Source organism: Vipera berus (genome assembly GCF_964194415.1).
Source record: "Vipera berus genome assembly, chromosome: 2".
In the NCBI taxonomy this organism is placed as follows: Eukaryota; Metazoa; Chordata; class Lepidosauria; order Squamata; family Viperidae; genus Vipera; species Vipera berus.
Genome location: NC_138203.1, coordinates 126,972,468 through 127,000,365, shown reverse-complemented (window position 1 = coordinate 127,000,365; position 27,898 = coordinate 126,972,468). Strand labels below are relative to the sequence as shown.

General features: G+C 42.4%; 1 protein-coding gene across 1 annotated transcript; it reads left to right on the top strand.

The window, feature by feature from the left end:
* The first annotated feature begins 360 nt into the window (after positions 1–360).
* Positions 361–26,210, top strand: COLGALT1 (collagen beta(1-O)galactosyltransferase 1). Its single transcript, XM_081316576.1, has 12 exons — positions 361–651; positions 3,339–3,449; positions 5,990–6,107; positions 8,466–8,600; positions 9,765–9,969; positions 11,484–11,603; positions 14,366–14,442; positions 17,618–17,724; positions 18,600–18,732; positions 20,481–20,608; positions 21,434–21,640; positions 23,144–26,210. The coding sequence occupies exons 1-12, from the start codon at positions 431–433 to the stop codon at positions 23,409–23,411; spliced, it is 1,830 nt and encodes a 609-aa protein (XP_081172702.1). The 5' UTR covers positions 361–430; the 3' UTR covers positions 23,412–26,210.
* Positions 26,211–27,898: the final 1,688 nt, after the last annotated feature.

Sequence of the window (27,898 nt, the reverse complement as noted above, 5' to 3'; positions counted from 1 at the left end):
CGGCTCTTTTAGGACTCATGGACTTCAACTCCCAGAATTCCTGAGTCAGCTATGCTGACTCAGGAATTCTGGGAGTTGAAGTCCATGAGTCCTAAAAGAGCCGAGGTTGCCTACCCGTGCCCTATACCATTGCGGACAAATGCCTTCTGCCTGCCTGCCTGCCTGCGTGGCTTTTGCAGCCAAAAAAACTTTGCAGGTTGACTTTGCAGAAACGAGCCGAAAGAGAGGCGAGAAACCTAGAAGCGGGAGCGCCGCTTCGGGGCGAGCAAAACTCCTCCTCCTAGGAAACCTAGGCCCACCGCCCTCGGCAAAGCCTTGCCTTCCACGTCTCTGTCGGAGGGCAGGATTGGGAGGAGTTTCTCCTCTGCCCCTTTAAGGCCGCGTTTCCTGTCGGAGGGCAAGCGAGGGAGTGGCGGCGGCGGCGGCGGCTATGAAGCCCCGGTGGCTCTGCTTCTGCCTCCTGGCTCTGGCGACATGGAGCGCTCGCCGGTCGGGCGCTTACTTCCCGGAGGAGCGCTGGGTGCCCGAATCCCCGTTGCGGCCTCCGCGCGTCTTGCTGGCTCTGCTCGCCCGCAACGCGGCTCACTCGCTGCCGGCCACGCTGGGTTGCCTGGAGAGGCTCAGCTATCCCAAGGACCGCATCGCGCTCTGGTGAGTGGCTGGCGGGCGGCTCCTTGTGCTGCGCTCGCCGCTCGGCCAAAGCCTCGGCGCCGCTCGGCTGTGCTTTGGTGGGGAAGGAGGCGGCGGTTGTGGGGGGGGGGAGGAGGAGGAGGAGGAGGAGGAAGCGGCGGCTTCCACCCTGCCCCGAGTCTAGAATTCTACTGAGGGTGCAGATGACGTTAGCTTCCACGTGTAGCCTTTCCAGCTCTTCTCTTTCCCTTGGATCGCGGCTATCCACTGCGGGGCAGAAAGATTTGCTGGCTGGCAACACCCTGGCAAAGCCAGGGCAAATCTAGACAGCACACTAAAAAGCAGAGACATCACCCTGTCAACAAAAGTGCGTATAGTCAAGGCTATGGTCTTCCCAGTTGCAATGTATGGCAGTGAAATTTGGACCATAAGAAAGGCTGAGCGCCAAAGAATTGAGGCCTTTGAACTATGGTGCTGGAGAAGACTCCTGCGAGTCCCGATCAAACCGGTCAGTCCTAGAGGAGATCAACCCTGACTGCTCTTTAGAAGGCCAGATCCTGAAGTTGAAACTCAAATACTTTGGCCACCTAATGAGGAGGAAGGACTCACTGGAGAAGAGCCTAATGCTGGGAAAGATTGAGGGCACTAGAAGAAGGGGACGACAGAGAATGAGGTGGCTGGATGGAGTCACTGAAGCAGTAGGTGTGAGCTTAAATGGACTCCAGAAGATGGTAGAGGACAGGAAGGCCTAGAGGAACATTGTCCATAGGGTCGCGATGGGTCGGACACGACTTCGCAGCTAACAACAACAACAACAACACCCTGGCATGTTTTTTTTTATTGAAAAGTTTTACAGTACATTTTATTTATAAGAAAACAAAACAAAACCCCTCCCAACCCCCTCCCCTCTTCCCAACCCTCCCCAACACCTCCCTCCCTCCCTCCCCCTCCCCCCTCCCCGACTTCCCAGAGCTCAATACAAGGTATAAAAGTAGAAACAATCATAATCTACCATATGCAAACAACAATAAACTATTAAATCTATCGCACTTTAACTCTTATAAAATGACTACAAGGAATATTCAAATGCTAAATGAAACTTTTTAGTCCCATATTAATCTGTTAACCCTGGCATGTTTAACGTCAGTAGATTCTCTCTGAAGTTGGCCTGGGCTCGTGAATCGGAGAGGTCTAAGGTAGTAATGAAGGAGAATGTTTGTAGCTCGGGTTTGGTGAGCTCCCGCTGGTGATGTTGCCCTAGTTTGGGTAATGAAACGTCTGCAAGAGAACAAGCAAGCACGGAGAGCCCCCAAGGACCCCGCCTGTCTAAGGTGTAAGCAAGGAGAGAGAGAGAGAAAAATGCATTTTCTTCAGGAGCACAGAGCTCTTTGAACAGTGGTGGTGCTGACTTGAAAGGCTTAAAAATAAGCCGGCAAGAAAGGCAGTTCCCCTGGAGCAGGGGTCTTCAAACTTGGTCCTTTTATGACTCGGGGACTTCAACTCCCAGAATTCTTCAACCAGGCACGCTGGCTGAGGAATTCTGGGAGTTGAAGTCCACGAGTCATAAAAGGGCCAAGTTGGAAGACCCCCCCTGCCCTGGAGAGACCCATCTAGTCTCCAGGAGTGGCTTTAAAGAGTAGCATCAACCTCATTCCTTCCCTTATCGTATCTCCTCTCTTTCTTATCAGACCATGTTTGTCCGTTTTTTCCTGTACAGGTAGTCCTCGACTTGCAACAGCTCATTTAGTGGCCGTGCAAAGTTAACATCATCACTGAAAAAAGTGACTTCTGACCATTTTTCACACTTACGACCGTTGCAGCATTCCCTTGGTCGTGTGATCAAAATTCGGATGCTTTGTAACTGGTTCATATTTATGATGGTTGCAGTGTCCTGGGGTCGTGGGATCAGCTTTTGCTGATCAAGGGGGAAGCCAGATTCACTTAACAACTGTCTTACTAACTTTACTGTGGTGATTCACTTAACAACTGTAGCAAGAAAGGTCATAAAATGGGGCAAAACTGACTTCACAAATGTTTCTCTTCACAGCCTCTTTAAGGAAAAGGTGGAAGAGTCAGGATCAGAAAAAGGAAAGGAGGCGAGGTTGTCGTGTAGGAATTCAAGCTAATTTGAGGGTTAATTCACATGGAGCTCCGTTTCCATCTGTCCTGTTTGCCATCGTGCACTCCCTAGAGATTAAAATGGATGATCTGAAACTTGAGCTGGCCATGAACAAGGAGTGTATATCGGAAGTGGTGACCCTTTGGGAGCTGTATGCAACGAAATTTCATTTTGATGTATGCCGATCGGTGTACATTCAAAGTGACAATAAAGTTGTTGTTATATTATTATGTAAATTTTGGGCTCAATTGTGGTTGTAAGTCGAGAACTGTACATCTGTACATCTTTTCCTGGGACTGGGTGGCTGACCTCTTGCAGATGCTACACGATCCCAGAAAAAGCATTACCGACGGATGCTACATGCCTGACCACCTGTGTTCCAAAGCATATTCTCTTTTTCAAAGCTGAAGTTCGGCATGCCCTCCAAACTGCATCCCATGCTCAGAATTGCATAAAACAAATCTGACATTAAATCTGACCCTCATGGAGATGGGAGGGAAAAAAAAGGCTTATCCTCAGGCAGGTGATATAAGTTGCAAAACTGCTCAGTGTAAGGTAGTATTTCATCTTTCAAAATCTCTTTTCTCAGGGTAGCAACAGATCACAACATGGATAACACAACCGCAGTGCTTCGGGAATGGCTCATGAACGTTCAGAGCATGTATCACTCAGTGGAGTGGCGGCCCATGGACCATCCCAGGTGAGCTTGGGGTGGATGGCACAGGAGCTGACCTCTTAGCAGGCAAGGAAGGCAAAAAAAAAAAGTGGAAGCTGGAGTTGAAAATGGAACTAGTTCTGAAGCAGAAACTGAAATAACTGCAAATGTGTTAGTTTTGATAGCCTTGTTGGAATGGATAACCTGCAAAAAGAGAAATGGCAATATTGCATAAATCAGTCAGTTTGGGATTAGCACCTGAGGGACCCGTGGACAAGGAATACAAGATTGTAAACCAGAGGTTACTACCATCCAAAAACTGTAGCAATGAGTGAATTGAAGAGAGTGGCCAAATCCCATGGGAATATATATGGGAAAGGGTCCTTGCACTGAAGTGCATAAATAAATTCGAATGCCAAGTAATTGCATTTTCACCGCAAGAAGTCGTTGTAGAAATACATTAAGTGACTTGTATGTATCGTGGTCATTTCTTTTTGTACATATACCCAGAACATGTGTTCTTTTGCTTCATATATTTCAACTGTCAACTTTGCTGTGGCAAATTGTCCTTAAAACTATTCTTTTAATTTCTCAGATTTCAGCAGGTTTTTTTTAGTTTTTTTAAGTGAATATAAGAGCTAAAAAGCATCTTTAAAAAATATACAAAAGTTTTTAAAAATTAAATGTACACCTTCCATATACATTCCATCAATTGCTGACTTGCAGGAACTCTGCTTCCTCAATGCCCTTTTGTTTATGAAATGAGATCTGGGTAGTAGGAAGGGACTTTTAAATAGATCGAATAATCTCCCACGTAGTTTCTTGAGGCCTCCATTCTACCTAATCTGTGACTGGCTCTTGAATCTTTTATTGAAGCGGACCTTTGGAGTTACAGGTAGTCCTTGACTTACGAGCGGTCACTTAATGACTGTTGGAAACTACAACGATCCAGAAGAATGCTTTACAGCTCATAAAGCACTACTGGCTATTGTAAAATGTATTCCCCCCTCCCCCCCACCCCCCAAAATCTCATGACTGCATTAGGATGCTTGGCAATTGGGTCAACTTTACAACCTGTTGCAGTGACCTGTGCTCACGAGATCTTAGTTTGTAACATAACTTGCCAGTTTCTGGCAGAAAACCCCCATACGAAATGGGGTCACATGACCACAACTTTTACTTAATAACCATGGATTTGCTTAAGGACTGCAGTGATTACATAGCAACCGACGCAAAACAATGGTCTAGTCACATGACTTATGACATATGACCATAATGACTTATGAGCAGAAATTTGGTCGCAACTGTGTTGGTTAGTCAAGGACTACCAGTTGTTTCCTCTGATGGAATTTGGCTTTATTATTATTGATTTTGTTTCTCTGATACAATTTTTAGTGCTTGTTTTGTTGTAGTGATCATTACATTCATTTTTTTTAAAAAAGAGATAAAAGTTTCCATCCTCCTCCCTGAATCTCATATCTTCCAGATTTATTAGATTACAATTCTACCATTCAAAACATCATGGCCATTAAAATACACGAGATAGAAAAGGTTACTGTAAGTTAAACACTAAGGAGAAACAAAGCAAAAATAGTAGCTTGGAAAAGGAAGGAGAAACACCCCCCCACAAATGAATCAGTAATTGCATAGCATTATGGCAGTATTGGATTGCGCAATCCCAGCAAACTGGAAATGTACAAGTTGTGGAAGATTGGAATAAGTTATTGTTCATTTGGTACTGCAAATTGTTTTTAAGACTCAAATCAAAATCTGGGATATTCCAGTCGAGGGGTTTTGAAGCCCAGTAACTCCCATTTCAAATATTGGTTTGGGTGTTTTTCCTCTGGCTTCTTTTGTGTACTTTGTGAATTGGAATAATTCTGAACAGTGGTTAGTTTCTGTTAATTTTCATACAAAAACTAGGAACAATATTGAATGAGAAATAAATCCACTTTAACATATGGATCGTTGGGTGAACTCTGCCAAGAAATACACCAGAACATATTACTGGTTATGAATCCCATCTTGCATATGTTGGGATAATTATTCTTTAAGGTAAAAGGTAAAGGTTCCCCCGCACGTGTGTGCTAGTCGTTTCCGACTCTAGGGGCTGGTGCTCATCTCCGTTTCAAAGCCGAAGAGCCAGCGCTTGTCCGAGGACGTCTCCGTGGTCATGTGGCCGGCATGACTAGATGCCAGAGGCGCACGGAACACTGTTACCTTCCCACCGTAGTGGTCCCTATTTTTCTACTTGCATTTTTACGTGCTTTCGAACCGCTAGGTTGGCAGAAGCTGGGACAAGTAACAGGCGCTCACTCTGTTACGCGGCACTCGGGATTCGACCCGCCAAACTGCCGACCTTCTGATCGACAAGCTCAGCGTCCTAACCCACTGAGCCACCACGTCCCTCCTTCTTCTTCTTCTTCTTCTTCTTCTTCTTCTTCTTCTTCTTCTTCTTCTTCTTCTTCTTCTTCTTCTTCTTATTATTATTATTATTATTATTATTATTATTATTATTATTATTATTATTATTATTATTATTATTATTATTATTATTATTTACAAAGCCCCATTGTTCCTTACAGGTTCTATCCAGATGAAGAAGGCCCCAAAGACTGGTCCACTTCACGCTATGACTATATCATGAAGCTCCGACAAGCAGCTTTGCAGTCTGCCCGAGACATTTGGGCTGACTATATCTTGGTAAGGAAAGTTCAGAAAGGAAGCTTGGTGGCAGGACTGAGTGCCTTGCTCAGATTGGATTGTTGTCTGTCTGGGATCTCTCCTTACAGCATCAGCACAGGTTGTCTTGTTGTAGTCCCGGGGTTTGTACAAGCCTGTATTTGATCCTCGGCTCAGCGAAGTGATTGCCGAGAGACTCCAGACTGTCCATTTGTGGCATTGGGACTTGCCCACTTTTAAAATAATGCATAAACTTTTACCAGTTCACTCCGTTGCATTATCTGTTTAGATTCTGCCACTGTTTGTCAAATATTAAGCTGCAGCTATTAGCCAAATGTCAAGCCAAAAGTCAAGCGTGGCCAATAAGGTTGGACTTGCACAACTCACTGAGCCACAAAGAATCCTAATTTTGGCTCAACGTGTAAACCCAATCCTTGAATCAGATGTGGGTCTTTTTGAGAGGCTGTTTCATTTTATTTTGTTGCTTTTTGCTTGTGGGCTTTGTCAGAGGCAAAGGTTTGGTCAAGTCCTTCTTCCTAGGTTTGCTTCCATGATGACGCTTGCCAATTTGTAGTTCTCAGCAGTATGGCTGTATGTGTGTGTTGCACATACACATTTACATAATTCTTTGCTTCCAGTTTAAATAGGAGCACCCTTTGATGTGATCTTAGTTAAAGAACATAAGATATGGCAGCCGAGATAGAGATTTGTTAGGAGTTGGTTACTCAGTCTATTGCATTGTGAATTTCTGCTTAAGTTTGGAGGAGGATCTAGTAGCCTGCAGTTATTTTGTACTTAGCTCTTATTAGCTGCAACTAGCATGCTCAGCAGCAGGCAACTATAAGAATTGTTCAGAATTGTTGAAGGACACTAGTTTGCCTAGATCTTGGCTGTGGAGAAGAATAAATATATTTTCTTGGAACACAGTAGATACTTTTGAAATTAGCCTTCTGTTTTGTATTGTATTTTACCTGTTTTCTTTAACTGGCCGGGAGGCCAAATTCATCCAGGTGAGTTTTACTAGGATGTTCCATTTTTTTCCCTTTTTGCTATGCAGTAGTTCCTGATGCTTTTAGAGAGTGAAGGAGATAGAAAACGCTTGAGGGTGGAAAACAGGAATGAAATTTAAAAACTCTTGTCATCTCTTTTTCATGCTTGTTAGTCATCTTGCCTCTGTGTTCGTAATGCTTTTTACAACTTCATTCCTTTTGCCCATTTGATGTTTTCTGAAATGCCGTCAAATCCACCCAAAAGAAAACTACCAGATGTAGAGTATGACAAGTGTACTGTACAGTATTAGCATTCCCAATATATGGAATTTAATATCACACAGGACTGAAGGCCAATTGTTTTTCCTTTGGTTTGGATGTTACCTTCTGAAGCTGGCTGGATCTGACACTTTATGGTCTGTGAATGTAATTGAGGTTCCTCAGCCCGTCCATTGTGTGTTCTCCCTTCCCCTCCCGCCTCCCATTCCTTTTCTGTTTGTCTCTCCCAAGGAGAGCAGCTGCCCTGAAATTTCAGAGTAAAGGGGGAGCCAGTAGAACAGCTGGTCTTGATGGGGTTGGCCTCTTGGCTGCTCATGACTGATACTTCCGTTATGAAATGAGGAATTGGTCTCCAGCCCAGATATTTTGGCAGTGGATAACTTGTATAAATGGATCTTTCTCACTGAGGCTAAATACAGATTATGTTTTCTCTGCCAATGCAGGAAAAGCAGTAGAACCTATAGAAATTGTATCTGGATCTTCTGGCAGGTTTCTTTGAGGGTTGGTTTTTTTTGGCGTGGAACTCACATTGGCAGGTTTATTTTTGATAGGACTCCCATTGTGCACATTGCTCCTGAGCTTCTGGGAGCAGAACCTGGCTCTGGTTACATTGCGTCATCCTTGAATGATTTTTCATTGTCTGAGTTTTCTGAACAGGCTGTGCAGGGTATCCCCTACAGCTGAATTGCAACATAAATCATGTATTTCTGTTACTCCACATTTGAAGAGAGAGATCCTTCTGTGCACTTGTAACCCCTTGTTTCTATACCAGTTACTGCCTAAGGAAAAGCTATGCGTGAGGTAACTTGGTCTGAGGAGAGGGAATGGTCCACAGGAGTTTAGTAGTGGTAGCAGTAGTAGTAATAGCAGTAGTATCTTTATTATGGTTCAAGACCAGCTCGGCGTAGGTTTAACCCATGACTATGTGACTAAGGGTGGACTTCAACCTGGCTCTCCCTGCTCTTAGCCCAATAACTTAATCACTCTCTTGATCTGTACCTGATCAGTTAAGATTGCATACTGACCAGTTATCACACAGACTCATAACCGTCAGTAGAATTGGCTGATGTAGAATTCACTTTGGTTTCTTTTTTAATGTTCCTTTATGCAGTTTGTGGATGCGGACAATCTCTTAACAAACCCTGACACTCTGGGCCTTTTGATAGCTGAGAACAAGACTGTGGTGGCACCAATGCTGGACTCGCGAGCAGCCTATTCAAACTTCTGGTGTGGGATGACCTCACAGGTATGCAGATTCAGATGCTATGGCTGAATTCCAGGGCTTTTTTTTTCCTGGCAGCTGAGGCCACAGCCAGTGATGGCAATGTAGACCGAATAAGGCACTGGTCATGACAGGAGGAGTCCTTCTGCTGCCACCTCAGCTGGATTGCTTTCTCCTTATTTCCAACAAAATACAAAGTGAAGCCAAAATACAAGGTGAAGTGCCTCCAGTTACTATTTGGACTCACCAGTGGCTTTCATGACTACCAGGGATTCCTCAGGATTCCACAAGAATAGCTTTGCTGGGTTTTCTTATTCCAGTGCTTCCAGTACTCTTATTCCAGTTCTGGGTCCTCTTATTTGCTTCTTCCAGTGGCTAGCCGAATACCGGTACATTTAAGCTGTTTCAAGCCACACATGGAGTTGTGGCATTCTCTAGCTGTGGTTCCCCCGCACATGGTGTTTGAATGCATGCTATCTCCAGTCTGGAGATAACAATGAATTTTCAAGATGAATTCCCTTTGACAGATCTATCATCCATGAGTGTCCAACTCCCACCAGTTCCAGTAAGTCCTAAGGACACCATTGCTACTCAAGAGAATACCAACCCATCTAACAGGGAGCATATTAGGAAGCAGAATTGGCAATAGGTCCTACAGCCATAACCTGTTCTGAACTTTCCATGTCAGCTGCAAGCATATAAAACCACTAGACAACTTTCCATGACGGGGGACACTAGTAGGGTTGTGCTGCCTCGTTGCAAAGTAATTGGCAGATGGGTTTGTACCAGGTAAGCCCTACCATCCTTGCTCATCCAGACCTCAGTGATGCCTCAAGGTCAGAAAGGCCACTCCAGAATGAAATCAGGAATATCAGCAGATTTTCCTTTTCCTGATGCAGTCCTGGGTTGTGAGATGCTTTTAGAAATGATGGGTTAACCAGATGTTCTTTGAGCATTGTCACCCCATAGCCTCCCATGGCCTGTCAATTCTTCCTCTGCTGGCAGATGTGCCAGATTACAAATTTTTAAGATTATGGTTTTAAAATATTATTCATTTACATTTACGATGAGGCTTTGCGTTTTTTTTTCTCCCCAGTTGCTGCTGTTACAAGTTGTCTTAAGTTAGGCTCCCCATTTGTGTCTCTTTGCAGCAAAGCTCACCTGGAGTTTTCCTTCTCCTTCTCTTAGGGCTATTATAAGCGCACCCCTGCTTACATCCCCATCCGGAAGCGGGATCGCCGTGGTTGCTTTGCCGTACCCATGGTGCACTCTACCTTCCTCATCAACCTACAGAAAGAGGCCTCGCAAAACCTTGTTTTCTACCCTCCCCACCCAGATTATACCTGGGCTTTTGATGATATCATCGTCTTTGCATTTGCCTGCAGACAGGCAGGTGAGAAAAATGCTGCCTTGCTTTGGTCAGGAAGACATTATTAACCCTGTTGGTCAACCTACTGTACAAGCATCTCCTTTTTCATTAGCTAAGCCGCAGTCATTGTTTGTTAGGACAAATCGTATCTCTGATTGCCTTACAGAGCTTTATGCATATGATTGTCAGACTGTCCCAAGCTGCATTGGCTTCTCAACTCAATACTGTCCCATTTGCAACTGGTCTGTCTTTCCCAAGTCTCTTGGGGTGCCAACTCTCCCTTCTTCAGCTTGGGGAAGGCTGTCATAAGAGAGATGGTTCAGCGGTTTTGACGCCGGTAAGAGATTGCCGGCGGGTGACACCCAGGGATAGGGCCTTCTCAGTGGGAGCGCCTGCCCTCTGGAACCAGCTGCCGGTGGAGCTGAGGACTGTCCCCGACCTCCGATCATTCCGCCGGGGCCTGAAGACCTGGCTCTTTGAGCTCTCGGGCCCAGGCTGAGGAGAAATTTATTTTAATTGGGGTTTTTAATAGTACAGGGTTGATTTAATATTTTTTAAATTGGTTTTTAACTTTTGTACGGTTGATTTTTAACTCCCTGTAAACCGCCCTGAGTCCTCAGGGAAAGGGCGGTATATAAATGCAATAAAATAAATAAAAAATAAATAAATACTCTCTCCCACTTGCAAACGGCAGGATTCTGGCAAGCAAACCTGTCTTGCTTTGACCTCTAAAACTTAGCAGGTCTCCTTCTAAGACAGGGGTGTCAAACTGCCAGCCCGTGGGCTGGATGCGTCATCCGAAAGCCGCGCCTACCCCATCGCCGGCAATGGCAAAACCATCCTGATACGTTGCACAACGTCATGTGACGACGCGTGTTTGACATACCTGTTCTAAGAGAAAGAAAATGCAGTTGCCAAGACACTGTTGTGTTTTCTCAGTTGCCCTTTTGGCATTAGCTGGATGAAGGTATACATGTGAGAGAGATCTGTAATAGAGTGAGACTCGAGTGGCAACAGCAGGAGCCAAGAGCAATACAGATAAACTTAATTTTCTGCCTGACTCAATTCAGCTTAGGAGAGCCTCTAAAAATATCTAACAATCCAAGCTGATGATCTTGGGAATGTGTAAATGCACTTTTTTAAAATCTTAGAGACTATAATCTTCACACCTTGGTGTCAGTGGGATTCTCTGTATGCCATACTAAAAGTCCCCAAACAAACAGGTTTTCAAACTGATTTCCCCCCCCCATGCTCCTGCATGATGGCCTCCTGATGATGGGGTCTCATGTCCAGCTTTAACACCTCTGGTTCTCTAACTAGCTTCCATGTTTGGGTTTAATTGGCTAGTCACCTAAATCTGTGTTTTTGTGTGCGATGGGAATGACTCTAAATCATTTGCCCAAGTTTATTAAATAGAGATGAAGCATGATGTCGATCCAGTTGTTCAGTCCTGCCAAGGGAAAGGCCGTAGGATTTTGTATTACCTTGTGTCATCTGGTTTTGTGCATTCACTCTTCCACCCTTCCCAATTGGTTTAGAAGTTCAGATGTATGTGTGTAACCAAGAAGAATATGGTTTCCTCCCGGTGCCTCTACGATCTCATGGCACCCTGCGTGATGAAATGGAGAGCTTCATGCATGTGCAGCTGGAGGTCATGGGTGAGTGTGCTGTACGATAGTAGTTTAACTAAAGGGGAAAATTGCAGTGGAGGAAATCAGATGCTTGATGAAGTATCACCTTTCCACAACACAAGGGTAGTTATGAAGCCTCAGAAAAGCGAGATAGCCAGCCGTACTGTGATGTCACCACTGGGTTCTTCTAGAACAGCGGTGGAGAACCATGGCTCTTTTATGACTTCAACTCTCAGAATTCTTGAGCCAGCATGGTCCACAAGTCATAAAGGGGGCATAGTTTCCCTACCTCTGTTCTAGCAAATGCCACGTGTCCACGGAGCCAAGATCAAGGAATAAGAATCTGGCATTGGCACAGTTCAGGTTTGCTGTTATTTAAGCTGAGTTGTTTATTAATGCTTATACGGCTGATAGGATTTTCATTTTTCCTCTTTTGTATAATTCCACTCCTGCTTAGTGAAAGCATGCAAAGGGTTAGATAAAGGCTTGGCAAACTTGTTCTATAAATGGCCAATTCCGTCCCTCCTCCACCTCCAGTTGGCAGATATACAGGCCAGGGAACATGGCAGCCATTGGACAGTCTGGATCTGTCCCAAGAATGTCCTCTGTTGCCAGGGAGGCCTCTGAGGCAACCTACCATCTTGGCTGTCTGAAGGAATTGGTTGAATTCTCCTAGTGGGGATGTTTCACAGTTATTCTTTGTATGTCCTTGGCTCCACAACGATCTTTTTATAAAATTTCAACTGCCCTTAAAGGGGAATTTGCCACCACTTGAGAAAATACAGTCAGTGTGGAAGAGGAGCTAACTCAAAGGACAATCACTTTTCATTGATAACTTGTTTGTTTTGTGAATTGAAAGGGTAATTCAGTATGCCAAGCATTGCCCCCCCTTTTTATTTGTTTACATTGAATTCATGAGGACTAAACACAACAGGTCACCCTATTGAGTGAGAAGCTCAGTAGTCATAGGAGTCTTTTTCAAAGGATGTTTTCTAAGACTTAGTGAGGCTTCACGGAAGCTTTCTGATGTCCAAACCTTTCTCCACATGAGACCATCAAGGAGGAAAGAAAATTAAGCTTTGGGATGTTGGATTTTTTTCAAAGACTCGTTCCTTTTGGAAAACAAAGCTAATAAAAGGGCATGCCTGTATTTATTTCAAGCATTTCATGTTTCATGGTCTATGTAAATATGTAGAGGCTTATTTTATTATTAATTATTATAAATAAACTGCAGTACAGGTTGTTCTCGATTTATAACCACAGTTGAGTCCAGAATTACAGCGGAAGTCACTCTGGTCATTAAATGGGTCACCATGTGACCTCACCAATTTAATGAGCTTTTTTGCGGCGGTCATTAAGCGAACGTAATAGGCGTAAAATGAATGCGGTGGTCGTTAAGTAAATCCATTATCCATAATAGGTGTTTTTGCTAGAAACTGAAAGTAAATGCTAGTTTCTGGCAAAAACTGTGCTAAATACCAGTCATATGACTGCAGGACACTGCAAATAGCCATTAATGCCGGCCAGTTACCAGCTTTCCAAAATATGATCATGTGACCGCGGAAAGGGTGACCACTGGAATTTTGAATCTAGGTCATAACTAATCCTGGAGAGATCTGTCGTAACTTCTAACGTTCACTAGGTGACCAGATGTAAGTGGGGGGCTACCTGTATTAATTTTAGGTGAAAGAATTTAGCATGTGGTAAATGAGTGCAATGTATTCAAACCCTTTTCTTTGAAAAGAATCAGTTTCCTTAATGCATCAGATTGCTTTGTTCATACATGTCCACAAAGGGATGATGTCCAGTTGTATTATTGGATGGATTTCTATTCATGCAGATTTGAATAAAACTATAATTTCACCTGGTAGGAAGGCACTGAGCAGGGAGGTATGAGAAACATGTAACAACCGTTTGAATCAAGAGAAGATGAGGAAGAGGAAATTGTGTGATTTATATTATGAAAGTCTGTGTTAAAGAGCATGTTTTCAAATGGCAGAGCCTCCAGTCTCACAAAGTATTTTGTGAAAAAGTATTTATGAACAAATTCTCCATCCAGTTTGTGGTTTCCTCCTTTATGGAAACAGATTGAAGGGCAGACTTTTTGATAATGTATATCTTCATATGAAAAAGTGAGCCTTGCCATAGTCCGTTGAAGTTTCTAGTCCACATTAAAAGCCTGATTAATATGAAGAGGCCTACATTCAGATTTCTACACAGTTATGAATTGCACTGGAAATTAAGGCCACATTCTGACTGAGAAATTGGGAATGTGAGAGAAAATGAAATACTGGTATAAAGATGAGTTAAAAAAGGAATATGTTTGATTTTAAAATGTACTGGCATATACAGTCTTTTGTGTCATTTTGGTTAACCCTAATAAAGAATATTACCCAATTACAGGATTTTACTAATGTACCAATACAATAATTATTTTTTTATATATATTATATTTTACATTCTATAAAATTTCACTGCTTATTTGTACATAATTTATTGTAGGCATCGAAGTTCTGTTTACAATCTTGGTGTAAATTTGACCATACTAGAGTCCCCAGGTTCAAGGTTAAAAATTCATTTTTTGAGTAGGAAATCCATTTTTTTAAACTCCGTCTGAATTTGCCTCATGGGCTGTTTGGCTTCATTGTTATTCATAGAGATGAATCTAATTGGTCTACGTGCTTTATGCCTAAAATTGGACCAAGAATCTGGGAGTAGCTCCTTCTCCTTAAAAACAGATGTCTCCTTGGAAAAGACCATGCATCTCATTGTATTGATTTTCTCTACAGTTAAGAATCCTCCAGTGGAACTTTCTCAGCATTTGTCTGTGCTTCCCAAAATCCCAGATAAGATGGGATTTGATGAGGTAAGAAATGAAGAATTGGGATACATTTATAGAAATTATAAACAATTAGAACAAATCAGTAGAATTTATTTCCCAAATGCTGGCCAAATATTAAGATTATGTCTGTGCACTATATTACGTTTTTCAGCTGCGTTGCCAGATCAGAACATTGTTTAGAGGGGGGAATTTGATTCATCTTTCTTCTTCTAAAATTGACCAAGGAATGCTTTAGATAGTTTGGAATTTAATCTTCAAGTCTGCCATCCTTAGGTCCAGAATGCAGTACAGCTACTCCTCATTTAGTGACTCCCTTGTCACAATTATGAGAGTGATGAAAAAGTAACTTTGTGATCAATCCTTGCCCTTACAACCTTTGAGTACCTATACTGAAGAAATAATAATAATAATAATAATAATAATAATAATAATAATAATAATAATAATAATAATAATAATAATAACAACAACAACAACAACAACAACAACAATAATAATAGAAGAACTTGAGTGGGGAGGATCTCTGCATACAAGCGACATTTGCAAATAAATTGCTGCGCTGGGAAGTTTTATGGATTAGGAAGGAGAAAGCTGTGACTCTCCAATGAGATTATGGCCTCATAACATCCCTTACCATTCGCAATACCAGCCAGAGCAGCTGAAAGTTGTAAGGAGCCATGGTTCTCTATTCCCATGGAATCCCACGGCCTAATTATTTTGTTGTTGTTGTTAGCTGCGAAGTTGTGTCCCACCCATCGCGACCCTATGGACAACGTTCCTCCAGGCCTTCCTGTCCTCTACCATCTTCTGGAGTCCATTTAAGCTCACGCCTACTGCTTCAGTGACTCCATCCAGCCACCTCATTCTCTGTCGTCCCCTTCTTCTATTGCCCTCAATCTTTCCCAGCATTAGGCTCTTCTCCAGTGAGTCCTTCCTTCTCATTAGGTGGCCAAAGTAGTTGAGCTTCAGCTTCAGGATCTGGCCTTCTAAAGAGCAGTCAGGGTTGATCTCCTCTAGGACTGACCGGTTTGATCGCCTTGCAGTCCAAGGGACTCGCAGGAGTCTTCTCTAGCACCATAGTTCAAAGGCCTCAATTCTTTGGCGCTCAGCCTTTCTTATGGTCCAACTTTCACTGCCATACATTGCAACTGGGAAGACCTTATCATCATGGGGGATTGGAATGCTAAAGTAGGAAGCCAAACGATAACTGGAATAACAGGCACGTTTGGCCTTGGAGTACAAAATAAAGTAGGGCACAGGCTGATAGAATTTTGTCAAGAGAATACGATGGTCATAGCAAACACTCTTTTCCAACAACCCAAGAGACGGCTCTACACATGGACATCATCAGACGGTCAACACAGAAATCAGATTGACTATGCTCTGGAGCCAAAGATGGAGAAGCTCTATACAGTCAGTAAAAACAAGACCAGGAGCTGACTGTGGCTCAGACCATGAGCTTCTCATTGCAAAGTTTAGGCTTAAACTGAAGAAAGTAGGGAAAAGCACTAGGCCACTCAGGTATGAATTAAATCATATCCCTGTTGAATATCCAGTAGAGGTGACAAATAGATTTAAGGAATTAGATCTGATAGACAGAGTGCCTGAAGAACTATGGACAGAGGTTCGCAACATTGTAGAACAGGTAGCAACCAAAACCATCCCAAAGAAAAAGAAATGCAAGAAAGCAAAATGGCTGTCTGAGGAAGCTTTGCAAATAGCTGAGGAAAGGAGGAAAGCGAAAGGCAAGGGAGAAAAAGATACGCCCAATTGAGTGCAGAATTCCAGAGAATAGTTAGAAGAGATAAGAATGCCTTCTTAAATGAACAGTGCAAAGAAATAGAAGAAAACAATAGAATAGGGAGGACCAGAGATCTTTTCAAGAAAATTGGAGAGATGAAGGGAACGTTTAATGCAAAAATGGGCATGATAAAGGACCAAAATGGCAGGGACCTAACAGAGGCAGAAGAGATTAAGAAGAGGTGGCAAAATTACACAGAAGAACTATACAAGAATGAGCTTAATGTCCCTGATAATCACAATGAGGTGGTCACTGACCTCGAGCCAGACATCCTAGAATGTGAAGTGAAGTGGGCCTTAGAAAAGCTGAGCAACAACAAAGCTAGTGGAGGTGACAGTATTCCAGCTGAGCTATTCAAAATCTTAAAAGATGATGGAGTAAAAGTGCTACACTCAATTTGCCAGCAAATTTGGAAAACTCAACAGTGGCCACAGGATTGGAAAAGATCAGTTTACATTCCAATTCCAAAGAAAGGCAGTGCCAAAGAATGTTCAAACTATCGCACCATTGCACTCATTTCTCATGCTAGTAAAGTTATGCTTAAAATCCTACAAGCTAGACTTCAGCAGTATGTGGATCAAGAACTACCAGAAGTACAGGCAGGATTTCGAAGAGGCAGAGGAACTAGAGATCAAATTGCCAACATACGCTGGATCATGGAGAAAGCTAGAGAGTTCCAGAAAAACATCTACTTCTGCTTCATTGACTATGCCAAAGCCTTTGATTGTGTGGATCATAACAAACTGTGGCTAGTTCTTAAAGAGATGGGCGTACCAGACCATCTTATTTGTCTCTTGAGAAACCTATATGTGGGCCAAGAAGCAACAGTGAGAACTGTACATGGAACCACTGATTGGTTCAAAATTGGGAAAGGAGTCCAGCAAGGCTGTATACTGTCGCCCTGCCTATTTAACTTATATGCAGAGCACATCATGAGAAAGGCAGGGCTAGAAGAATCAAAAGTTGGAATTAAGATTGCCGGAAGTAATATCAACAACCTAAGATATGCAGATGATACCACTCTAATGACAGAAAGTGAAGAAGAACTAAAGAACCTCTTGTTGCGGGTGAAGAAGGAGAGTGCAAAACGTGGGTTGAAACTTAACATTAAGAAAACCAAGATCATGGCATCCAGCCCTCTCAATTCCTGGCAAATAGATGGGGAAGAAATGGAGGTAGTGACAGATTTTATTTTCCTGGGCTCCAAGAACACTGCAGATGGGGACTGTAGCCAAGAAATTAAAAGACGCTTGCTCCTGGGGAGGAAAGCCATGGCAAATATAGACAGCACACTAAAAAGCAGAGACATCACCTAATTATTACTGAACTGTTAGTTTTGCCCATGTGTCCTTTGCTTTGTAGTTGTGTTTACCATGTTGTCATTTTTCTCTTCCTCAGGTCTTCATGATTAATCTCAAACATCGGACAGATCGACGGGAACGGATGTTGAAAACCCTCTACGTGCAGGAGATTGACTGCAAAATTGTTGAAGCTGTAGATGGGAAGTGAGTGTCGTCAGATGAAGCCTTGCTGGAGAATACAAAGCTTGGTGGCTTTGTCCCCAGAATTGAGTAGGGAATCTGAGTCCAATCACACAGTGATTGAAGGTTCTTAGATCATTGTAAGGGAGTGGGCAACCCTTAACCATGCCCCAATTAAAACAAGTAGCTCAAATCTAGGGGGAGATCCCAACTTTCTTATATTGAAAAACCTGTGCTGATTTTCTGGCTTTTATCTCAATCAGCAGATAGTAAGACCATCCCCTTTCTTTCTATGGTGTAGGTGAGCAACTGGTGGCCCTGTAGAAGTTGCTGAACTACTCTGTTTAGCATTTTCACCATGGATGATGCTTTTCTGGGGTTGCTAGAAGCATAAGTCAGTGATGTTTTCTGGGCCAGAGATTGCTTTTGGAGAGCCACAGTTCATAAGAGCAAAATGTTTAGGGCAAATCTAATTTGATGAACATCAATGTCTTCTCTTGTTCTGAACTGTGAGAATCAGAAGCTTTTTGCTCCAGCCCGTGAGCAAAGGGTGGTTGGCAAACGATCTTCAAGTGGAATAATAGTACATAGGATTTTGTGTTATCTCGAATTTTGCACTGAGATTCAACTACTTGGGTGAAGAATTCTGTGCTAGTTGGAAGCTTCTGCTCCATCTGAAGTTGAGGTATGTGGACTTCTCCAGCTTGACACTCTCCAAAATTCCCAGGCTGATCTAGATAAAATTGCTTTCCTGCAAATCATTACTTTTGTTTCACCAGCTGGTGTCTGTGGCAGAGATTTGGAAATTGAAACTATGTTGGGTTTGCATCCAGTTCTCAGGTAGTGCCTCTCCTGTCAATTACCCTTTCTCTCTTTTTTTCTTCTTCTGTTTGGTTCAGGGCAATGAATAGCAGCCAAGTGGAAGCCATGGGCATCAAAATGTTGCCAGGTTACAAGGACCCATACCATGGACGTCCACTCACAAAGGGAGAATTGGGTTGCTTTCTCAGCCACTATAAAATTTGGAAAGAGGTAAACTATGTTTATACTGCAAAATAAAAGCCAGAAACCATTATCTTTGTTGTTTAAAAGATGGAGTTGGTATGTTGTGCATATGCAGACAGAAACACAAAACATATCCAATGAGAACTACAGGTCTTGGAATAGCTCTAAATCCAATTTCCTCCAAATCTCCATTGTTTGTTTAAAAACAAAGAAAGTTTGTCACTTGATGTTTAAGCCTGCCCATCAATTTGCAGAATTCAGCCCTTTGCGTTGTGGAGTGAGGATCAGGATTTTAATGAATGGATTTAATCAGATCAGATATTTATTATAGTCACAGACCAGCCTAAAATGGATGGATTTATTTTAAGCTACTGATGATTTTCTGGGTGTCTTCTACCTAAGTTGACTCTTTCAGTAAGCAGAGGCAGGGAAACAAACTAATGGAAGAAGCAGCTGTTTCGGGCTCCAACTTATGAGCAATGAAAAGAACCTTTGTAAAATGCTGTACTTTCACTGCTGGGGTGTTGGCTCTTTCTGGCAGCAAAACCAAACTGTGGTTGGGATTTCTTCTCTGTCTGCCAAAACAGCAAGAGAATACATGAAGACTCAGGAACTAATTCACTGGATTTGAATCTTACTGCATCTCTTGGTTTGGGCTGCCATCTATTGGTCAGGTCAAGTTATTCCATCCGCGACAAATATAAGTCCCCATGTTTTTAACTGCAACGTGCATAAAGGTAGTGAGCGAGGGAACCCTAATCTTCCCTATTCTGAGTGCTCCCCAATTTCCATATTATACAGCTCAGTGTTCTCAACCAGTGCATGAATTTTCAGCTTATCCAGCATATATTTATAAATAAACTGCCTGCAGTCACCTTGCAGGGGAGATAGGCGGTATATAAAAAAAATGAATGAATGAATAAAATTAGTTGTTGTGTTGCCTTGTAACTCTAGGTAGTAGCTCTAAGAATTATGGGAAATGCAATTTTACCTACCTGGAGGATACCTGATTATGGAACCCTGATTCATTCGTTTGTTTGTTTGTTTTATTAAAATTTATATGCCTCCCTTCTCACTATCCAAAGTGACTCTGGGCAGCTTACAATTCAATAAAAGCACGAATATAAAAAAAGAATTAAAATTACTTTTTAGTTAACTAATAAAGTAATCTTAATTCTTTTTTATATTCGTGCTTTCATTGAATTGTAAGCTGCCCAGAGTCGCTTTGGATAGTGAGAAGGGAGGCATATAAATTTAATAAAACAAACATCATCTCTGTTACTACACCGGCCACTTTCAGCATTGAGTGCCCCCATCGGATCTCCAAGCCAATGGCAGAGCCTGGCTTTAAGGCCCTTTTGGAAGGTCAAATGGGTGGGGAGGATCTCGCCTACAGTAGCAAGATGTTCTAAAGGGCTGAGGCCACAGCAGAAAAAGCTCTTCTCCTGAACCGAAATTTCTTGACAGACAGGGTCCCTTTGTGTCAGAATGAGTGGGGTGGGCCAATTCCATTTCTAGAACCAAAATGGGAGATGTCGCAAAGGTGCTTTTTTTTTACAAGACTTGAAAGTCCAGTTGCCTCATGAAAAAGCAGCTTTGGGACAACCATGACCTGGATGACTGAGAATCTCCATAGACGTTTGAAATGGGAGATAAGGGGGGGGGGAAGCAGCTGAATGGTTCAAACCTACTAGGAAAACCAAGATGAGAATGTTTCTATTAAATATATTGAATCCTCAGAAAAGGAGCCAAGCATCGTTCTGTTGCTTTGACAGATCATTGAGAGAGGCCTGGAGAAGTCGGTGGTGTTTGAGGACGACCTACGCTTTGAGATCTTCTTCAAACGGCGCATGATGAACCTCATGTTTGACTTAGAAGAAGAGGGCCTGGACTGGGATTTAATGTGAGCGCAGAACATGCTCAGGTTGTTGCTGGCTAGGAAATCTTGCTCCTCCCCCCCTTCCCACAGAACATTATTTCTTTTTTGCCTTGCTTGTGCAAATATACAGCTTCGCCTGCTACGTAAGTGGTGGGATGAATGAGTGAACTGGTGAACTATGGATGCAGGTGGCTGAACCTGAGTATGATTAAAATAAGCACCTTAAACGTTAAAATCGACAGTGGTGGGGACAACACAATGCACTTTTTCTAAGAAGGCTCCAGCTGAAATTTGGAATTAAAGCATAAACTCATTGAGGGCAGTTCTAGTTACACTGAGAATAGCAAGAATCCTAATATGGGGTTGTATAAGTTGAATTTCAGAGCCTCTTTGTAGACTGCAGCCCCAAACTTATGAATTGGAGTTGTACCAAAATAGTTCAGTCCAGTTTTCTGGATATTTTGCTTATAGAGTAGCACCATACATGATGATTACACTGTCTTTACAACAGTCAAGTAGCAATAAAAGCCATTTTAAAACAATTTTATTGTGCAAAACTAACAGAATAAAATCTAAGTACATGCAACAATATTAATGAAAAGTATGAATGAAACCGTATTAATTTCAAACGTAATAACTACATTAAAGGAAAGGAGAGACTGGCAATTCTAAACGAGACTCCCCCACACACACTTTCCCAGCTGCATTATCAGAAAGCCCTAAATCCAGTGCTGTCAAGACAATTTTCAAGAGGAATTTTTCAGTTGGTAACATTTGCCTTTTAAAGGCAACAACTTCATACCTGCTATGCCTACTCTACCTGAGTTCTTGCTCTCTATCCCCCTCTAGCTACATTGGACGGAAGCGCATGCAGGTGGAGCATCCAGAGAAAGCTGTGCCCCACATCCGCAATCTGGTGGAAGCTGACTACTCCTACTGGACACTGGGCTATGTCATCTCCCTCCAAGGGGCCAAGAAACTGCTGGATGCTGAACCCCTCTCCAAAATGTTGCCAGTGGATGAGTTTCTTCCAGTCATGTTTAACAAACACCCTGTGTAAGGCTTGCCTTTTTGTGAGAAAAAAAAACCACAACAAAAACAAAATGGGAACTTTATGGAAGCTTACATAAGTTTTTTTATTTCTTACAATGGAGCTAAAAGATCTTCCACCTGGTAGAAAAAGATGGGCGATGCAATCAGCATTCCTTTCCCGAATCCCCTAGGATTGTACTGCTGAGATTTGGCAGTATAAATGGCAGTATAAAAGCCATTGTCAGTAGCAGTTTGGGCTCTTAAGAAACAGACCAGGATCTTTGCTTTGGGCCATTTTGACATTATCACTGCCTGCTTCCTCAGAGGAAGCTCCAAAATAGATATTAGAAAAGGCTGATTCTCCCCATTACCCTAAGGAATTTATAGCACCAAAAGTTGAATTGGTTGGATAGAGGGGATAGATTACTGTGTCGTTGGAGAATGGACACAAGTGGAATATCATAGCTATCGATTCATTTATTTTGTGTCTTGACTCCTGGCGACTGCCTGAACAGATGCCTGTAGTTTTCTTGGCAAGATTTCAGAAGTGGTTTGCCATAGCCTGCTTCCCAGGGCTGAGAGAGTGACTGGTCCAACATCACCCAGCTGTCTTTGGGTCCAACATAGGACTACAAGTCATGGTCTCCCAGTTTCCACCCTGGTGCCTTACATAGCACAGCATACTGGCTCTTGGCTTTTTATTAGATGGCTCTTAAATATAAAGTTTTGCTTTCCCTCCTTTTGTCTTTTGGGGAAAAAAATCCTGATTTTTCTAGAACATAGGTGTCCTAATTACTAACTTCAGAGCAAAGCCAAGTAAAGTTTTCTATGCTGCAAGTAGAGTATTTTAAATACTGACAGTTGAACAATTAATCAGTGGAATAACATTCCTTCAGAAGTTGTGAATGTTCCAATTCTGGAAGTTTTTAGGAAGAGATTGGACAACCATTTGTCTGAAATGATATAGTGGGTGGGGTGGGGGTTGGACTAGAAGACCTCCAAGGTCCCTTCCAACTTTGTTTATTCTATTCTGTTCTGTTCTGAATTCTATTCTATTCTTTTCTTTATTCTGTTCTGTTCTCTGTATTCTATTCTAATTTTAATTCTAATTCTAAGTCTAGTCTAGTCTAGGTTGGTGAGAAACTCCTAAACGAGTAAGCATTATCTTCCTGAATCTGTAGATGGAGAGGGATGAATTAAATCTTCAAGGTATAGATTGATATTCATCCTTTTCAATTTATGAAATATGTTCCTAATGTCATATATAATTAGATAGAAAGGAGCTTGATACAGGGTATTTCTATACAAAAACTAGGGGATAGAGGTAATACTGCCTTTGCTGTAATTTGAAATGAATATGGGCTGTGACTCCTGTCGGCCCCTTTCTCCCTCCAATCCCCACCCCAAATACTTTGTTTATTTTGTAGTTTTCTACACTCGCTTCTTCATTCACTTGTGTATTTTGTAGCAATCCCAAATCCAGGGAAAGGTGCTTTTTTGACCCAACTTTCATTTCCTATTCCACAGTACTGAATACATGGAACATTTTGACAACCGGAATTTGCTGGCCTTCTCAGTGGAGCCCCTGCTGGTTTATCCAACACACTATACAGGGGATGATGGTTACATCAGCGACACAGAGACCTCCGTGGTGTGGAACAATGAGAATGTCAGAACAGATTGGGACCGGGCCAAGTCCCAGAAAATGAAGGAGCAGCAGGAGTTGAGGAATGAAGCCAGGAACTCAGACGTGCTCCAGTCCTCACTCGACAGGACAGCCCGGGATGAACTATGACCCTCCGCGGATGCTGAAGAAGGAGACCGAGAGAGAGACGGTGCAAGGGGAAGCTTTTCTCTTCGTCTCAAGGGTGTTTATGGGTTGATTCTCTCGGATGTCAACAGTGGGGTGCATCACACCTCCTGGCAGTGCCTGTGGGAAGCCTCAGTCCCTTGCAGCCTGAGGAATCTGATATGGAAATGGTGGCCTCTACTTAGTTCCACCATCTCCTGCTCTCCTGTTCTGTGCATGAATGTGGGGTGGAGGCAGTCTTGCAGTACTCATTTGAGAAGTTTTATTCTCTAATCATAGGCCTTTTACACGGACTCCCATGCGTTGGGAGGGGGACATGTTGAACAGATGCAGCTCAGCTCAGCAGGTTTCGATGCCACTAGGCTCTGTATCTGACAAAGAGCATTTCAGTTGGTTTAAGGCAGCAAAAACATGTAGGTTAATTTTAGATAGAAGTTCTTCCAAGAACACCTCTTTTCGGAAGAACCTTGACCTTTTTCTCCCCTGGTTCCTTGGTTGTGTTGAAGTCTCAAGTATGGGCTACCAAAAGTCAGGCCTTATTAGTCAATCACAATATGCTTTCTTCGGGTTTTTTTTTCCCCAGATGAAAATGTTACTGTACTTAGGAATATTCAAAAGTCATGTATCAATTGTTTAGAAGAGAATGGCAACCAATTCAAATATTTAATATCATTTATGTTGTAAATTGTCTATGGGGTCTGACATTTGATACAGTATTAAAACTTCCCTTCTCACCCCTATGGGAATTATGTATCTTCCTCAATCCTGAGTCCTCTGTCAGAGACCGCACAGTATCTTAGCTGTTCTAGCACTGCACTCTTCTGGACAGAGAGATCTGAAGTTGTTCCTGGGATCTGTTGTAGCTACTCTCCCAGTTCACTGGGACCACTTTGCTTTTACTTTCCACCTCTTCTGTAGTTCCTCCTATAGGCCCTGGTACTTCTCCTTCTTCCGGTTGTTGCTGTCACGTGGCACTGCTGCATCTATCACCACTGCTGCCTTCTGGCCCTTGTCTACTACCATGATGTCGTGCCTATCTGTCTGAATGTGGATGTCCCACAGGATCCAGAATTGATGGAATGCTCTCCCTATATGTGGCAGCCTGGCTTTTCCTTTACCCTGTGGGAAAGCGAGGTACAATTTTGATGTTCCCACCATGGACTGAGCTTCTGGTGATGGTACAGATGCCCCAGAATGTGCAGGTGTGCTTACTTTACTTAGCAAGCCCTACCCAGGTCTTTGTGGTACAGGATGTGCCTTGTCCTATAACTACATTTTTGTTACAAGTTTGGTCAATGTTATGTGATGGATAGCCCACGATGTAGATGATATTGCAGCTGGATGGCATTTGAGAGAAACCTCAGATATGGCGTTCATATCCAGGTGTGTGCTGCGGTGTTTATAAAGCTTTTTGTCGCCAGTTTATGTTGCCTCTGTATTCTGTACATGATTTGTCAGACCTTTGGCCCCAAATTTCTGACCTATCCTACTTACTCATAAGATACACATGCATGGATTTGTACACACACACACGCATTAAGTGCTTCATTGCTTCTTGCTACTTATGTCTACACTCAAACTTGTAGTCATCTAGTTATGTCTCACTTGGTCCCCTTTGTGCTGTGAAGAAGTTAATGAAATACCCATCTTTTCCTGCCTCTGTTTTCTAACAGAAGTATTCTTTAGCACATATGCTGGTACAGCAATGAATGATGCTTGGGCCTAATATACATATTTGGAGCAGCCTTTGATTACATTTGTTTTGATATTTGTAGTTACATTAATGGAATCGGATGCGACAGACTTTATTAAAAAAAACCAGGCTTACAACTGATGGTACTAATTATAGTAAATTTTTAACAGTGCTTTTTAATGGGGAAGAGGGAAGGCCTACATCATCAGCATAAGTGGGGAAATATAATATCCAGAATCTTATTATAGCATAAGGACTGCTGGGGATTATGCTTCAATGACATGTGGAGGATCAGATCAGCTGCCTGCCCTGTTTGGAAAAACATCAGAGAAACTAGGAGAAAAGTGAGAGGGATGGAATACAAAAGCATCTGATGTAGCATCATGCCTTGACTAATTTGGGATGGAGATAATGTGCTTTGACCTCACATTTCTTTATGCAGATAAACCAAAAGCTAGAACTAGTCCAGAAGTTTTGTATCTCTGACGACTGGTGTGAAGGAGAACCAGCACCCAACTGCTGTTTGATCTTGCACCAGCAGGACCTTTTGTGCAATCTTGCATAGATCATTAATTTGAGGAAGAGAGAATATGCAGACACTTGCCCTCACGATTTTAACAGAAATTCAGACAAATCAGATGTACAGCTGACAGAATGAGATGACATGACTGGGCAAATACAAAGTGATAGTTTTCTAGATGCAAGGCCAATGTTGGTTTAAGGTATACAACTTGGGACCATATCTCTGCCTTCCCTTGGATGTTCTGTGCAGCTATTGGGATTTCCATTCATGACTTCTTTTTCAACAGGAATGGGTGATTAGTTTCTACTTCCTGTGGTAGTTGAAATCAGTTGACAGTTTTTAATATTTAAAAGATGCTAAAGGCCTAGAAATGGATGCAATCATTCTCTCCAGCTTTTATAATGACATTTGTAGAGTAATGCCCTCACGAAGGTTGACTCATGTTAGGGGAAAAAAATCAATACATTTCTTTGTGAACATGTAAATGATTTGCAAGTTCTAAAACATCACCATATATTCTGTAATTGTTGTCTTCTCTTTTTTTAGAACAATCAATACACTAAAATGATCTGGCATTCATATGACAATCCGTGCCTTTTTTCCCTTTATCTGTATAGGTCAGGGGTAGGCAACCTCGGCTCTTTTATGACTCATGGACTTCAACTCCCAGAATTCCTGAGCCAGCTTGGCTGGCTCAGGAATTCTGGGAGTTGAAGTCCATGAGTCATAAAAGAGCCAAGGTTGCCTACCCCTGGTATAGGTGATCAGATTTTCCTGATCTTTGTAGTGCTGTATGGATTGGAGCAATTATGATTTTCTGGAGCCTCTAATACTTTCCCCTGGATGGTACAATTTAGCTATACATTTAGTAGTTTTTAATTGGACTTATCAAAAAAGCAAGCTCCCTGAAAAAAAACAACACACGATTGAACAGTTGATGTAGCCCAATGTAAGGGTATTAACTGGAGCCAACTTTTGACATCAATGATTTTAGCGAGGGATTGGGGTAGGGAGAATTAAACACTCCACAGTGTCAACCCAGCACCAAAGCCACTATACCACATTGGTACATTCAGATTCACATTAATCTGAAGTTCTTTTTAAATCAGAAGTTGAGTGATAGTGGATAGTCTTCTTTCCACTAATTATTTTAATATAGCAATACAGGGGAACGTGAAGTTTTGGATTTCATTATCACAATAGAAACAGACTCCTACTCCCATCAGTATTATGTCCAAAGATGACAAATTATTGGAATTGTGGTTCAACATGTACACACCTATTATGACCGGTCTGTATCAAAACTAAACGTAGCAATAAGGAAACAGTTACTAGGACAAAGAAACCCTCTATCCAAACTGAGCAAAACAATGAAGAAACTATCAGAAAAAGTGAACCCCAAGATCAAGACCATAGGTAGCATGTTACTTGTAGGACAAAATCATTGGAAGACTCCCCCCACAACTGCTGGAACTGAAGAAACGTTTTCATAACCTCACCCTAGAGGAAAACATGCAAACAAGAGTTTCAGTAGCTCAGGCTTTCCCAAAGGAAAAAAAGGAGTGTATTGGTGATAGGTTGCTCCACTTCTCAGAGAAACAGAATCAGAAATCTATAGTAGACTAGAATAGATAACCTAGGGAAGTAAGGAAAGTACGGTAAGTTGTCTGCCTGGAGCTAAGATCGAAGATGTATCCGAGAGGCTTACTAGATAATCAAGCCCACTGATTATTATCCCTTTCTCCTTCATGCTGGGACGAACAATACATCCAAAAGCCTGGAAATATTACCTCTAGGGACTATGAGCAACTAAGCAGGAAAGCAAGAGGCTTCATCAGTTCTGGCAGGATGATGGGGCGGATGGAAAGATTAGTCCTAACAGGATGAGAGGAATGGAAGGATCATATTTCTTTTCAGCCAACTGCTCTTTAGCACTCTTTCTGAGAGCCTGAAGCCACTTGGATGAGATGAAGATGAGATGAAGCTTCTTGGATGAGAAGCAAAACGTCTTCAAGGAAAAACAAAGAAATTCCAGCTGCCTTTTGAAAAAGCACCATATCTGATTGGGAGCTGCAATTCAGAAAAGCCTATGCCTTTTAATAAAAGTTGTTAACCAGAAAAGATGCTATCTGACTTCTGATTTCTTTGCCACCAACAGGAGCTTTGAGAATCCTAGGTCAGAGCTATAGGCTAATCAGGAAGTTGAAACCTCTCCTGGAAAATGGCACTAGAAAACCAGTCTTAACGTTGACAAGA

Bases quoted from the DNA above. Each gene is read 5' to 3' on its own strand.
- COLGALT1 (XM_081316576.1), top strand. From the start codon at position 431: ATGAAGCCCCGGTGGCTCTGCTTCTGCCTCCTGGCTCTGGCGACATGG. The intron at 11,604-14,365 runs GTGAGTGTGCTG...TTTTCTCTACAG, and splicing joins TGTGCAGCTGGAGGTCATGG to TTAAGAATCCTCCAGTGGAA. The intron at 18,733-20,480 runs GTAAACTATGTT...TTGCTTTGACAG, and splicing joins ACTATAAAATTTGGAAAGAG to ATCATTGAGAGAGGCCTGGA.